At 33.9% G+C, this 1217-nt stretch overlaps 1 protein-coding gene across 1 annotated transcript in view; it reads left to right on the top strand.

Annotated features, from left to right (window-relative positions):
• Positions 1-390: 390 nt before the first annotated feature.
• The window catches only part of LOC112100821 (peroxidase 15-like), a 3614-nt gene continuing 2787 nt past the window's right edge, over positions 391-1217 (top strand). The window contains exons 1-2 of the mRNA XM_024190660.1: positions 391-694; positions 1097-1213. Of these exons, the coding sequence (XP_024046428.1) occupies positions 476-694; positions 1097-1213 (336 nt within the window). The 5' untranslated portion in view covers positions 391-475. The remainder of the gene's footprint in view (positions 695-1096; positions 1214-1217) is intronic.

The raw sequence follows: 1217 nt of genomic DNA, 5'->3' as shown, positions 1-1217 counted from the left end.
CACAAGAGTTTTGTCCCTTTCTAATATCCATGTTGTATGGCCTTTTCTTTTGTTTAATAAGAAAAAAGAAAGAAAAAGCTCTTATGGGGACAAGAAATCCCATCCACTAAACAACCACCTTTGCCCCATATTATTATTAGAACTTGGGTGATCACAGATACAAAATGCATTCACAATCAACCGAGCTACACTTGACATACTTCTAGAATACTGAGATGCAATTAATAAATTATCATTACCACCTCAAAATATGTGGAGAAAAATATGCTTTCACCAAACTTTAGGGAGAAAATCGATAATGTAATTATCTCATCATATAAGTTAAGCCATTGTTTTCAAACAGTAGACTTTTACAATATAATGTGAAACTTCTTAGTCGTTGCCAAGTTCTACTCCTGTTTAATTTGGTTGGCTATAAATAAAGAGGCGCGTATATAGAAGGCGCAGATATAACTCTCATTCTCATCATTGCAAAATGGCTTCTCTTCGTTATCTTCTTGCAGCTGCTCTTGTAGTTGCATTTGTGCTTGAGGGATCATCACCAGCTCAAGCTCAACTTTCTCCCTTTTTTTATTCTTCCACATGCCCTAATGTAACCAACATAATTCGGGAGGTGCTTAAGAATGCTTTCTTGTCCGATATCCGGATCGGTGCCAGCCTCATCAGGCTTCATTTCCATGACTGTTTTGTTAATGTAATCAATCTCTACTCTTTAATTTTTCTTCTTCTTCAATTAATATTTTAAAACATGAATTAAGGTCCTCTCCTAATCTGAATTCTGCATAGTATTTTTAAAAATTTTGTGTAACATGCCTATTATTAGTAGCATATGATTGAACTATAACTACATACACTTATATCCTTAACTTCTAATAATCACAATTAAACTCGGAAAAAGCTTACGTCACGAGGATATCCTGGTTTTAAAAACTTATTATACAATAAGAAAATTTGTATATATGTGTATGTTTATCCAAAAAGAAAATGCACAAATATTCATTATTTTTCTTAATCGTAAGATAAGAAGAATCTACCTAATTATTAAATTAACGATACAACAGCAGTTGATCAGAAAGAGTTTTTGACGTTATTTCAGGGCTGTGATGCATCGATTTTGCTGGACAATACTACTACCATAGTGAGCGAGAAATTTGCTGGGCCAAATATTAATTCGGCGAGGGGTTTTGAAGTTGTTGATGACATGAAAGCTGCCGTTG

The sequence above is a fragment of the Citrus clementina genome, unplaced genomic scaffold, assembly GCF_000493195.1.
Source record: "Citrus clementina cultivar Clemenules unplaced genomic scaffold, Citrus_clementina_v1.0 scaffold_2, whole genome shotgun sequence".
NCBI lineage: Eukaryota > Viridiplantae > Streptophyta > Magnoliopsida > Sapindales > Rutaceae > Citrus > Citrus x clementina.
Note: the sequence above shows the minus strand (reverse complement) of the source record. Positions and strands in the feature narration are given on the sequence as shown.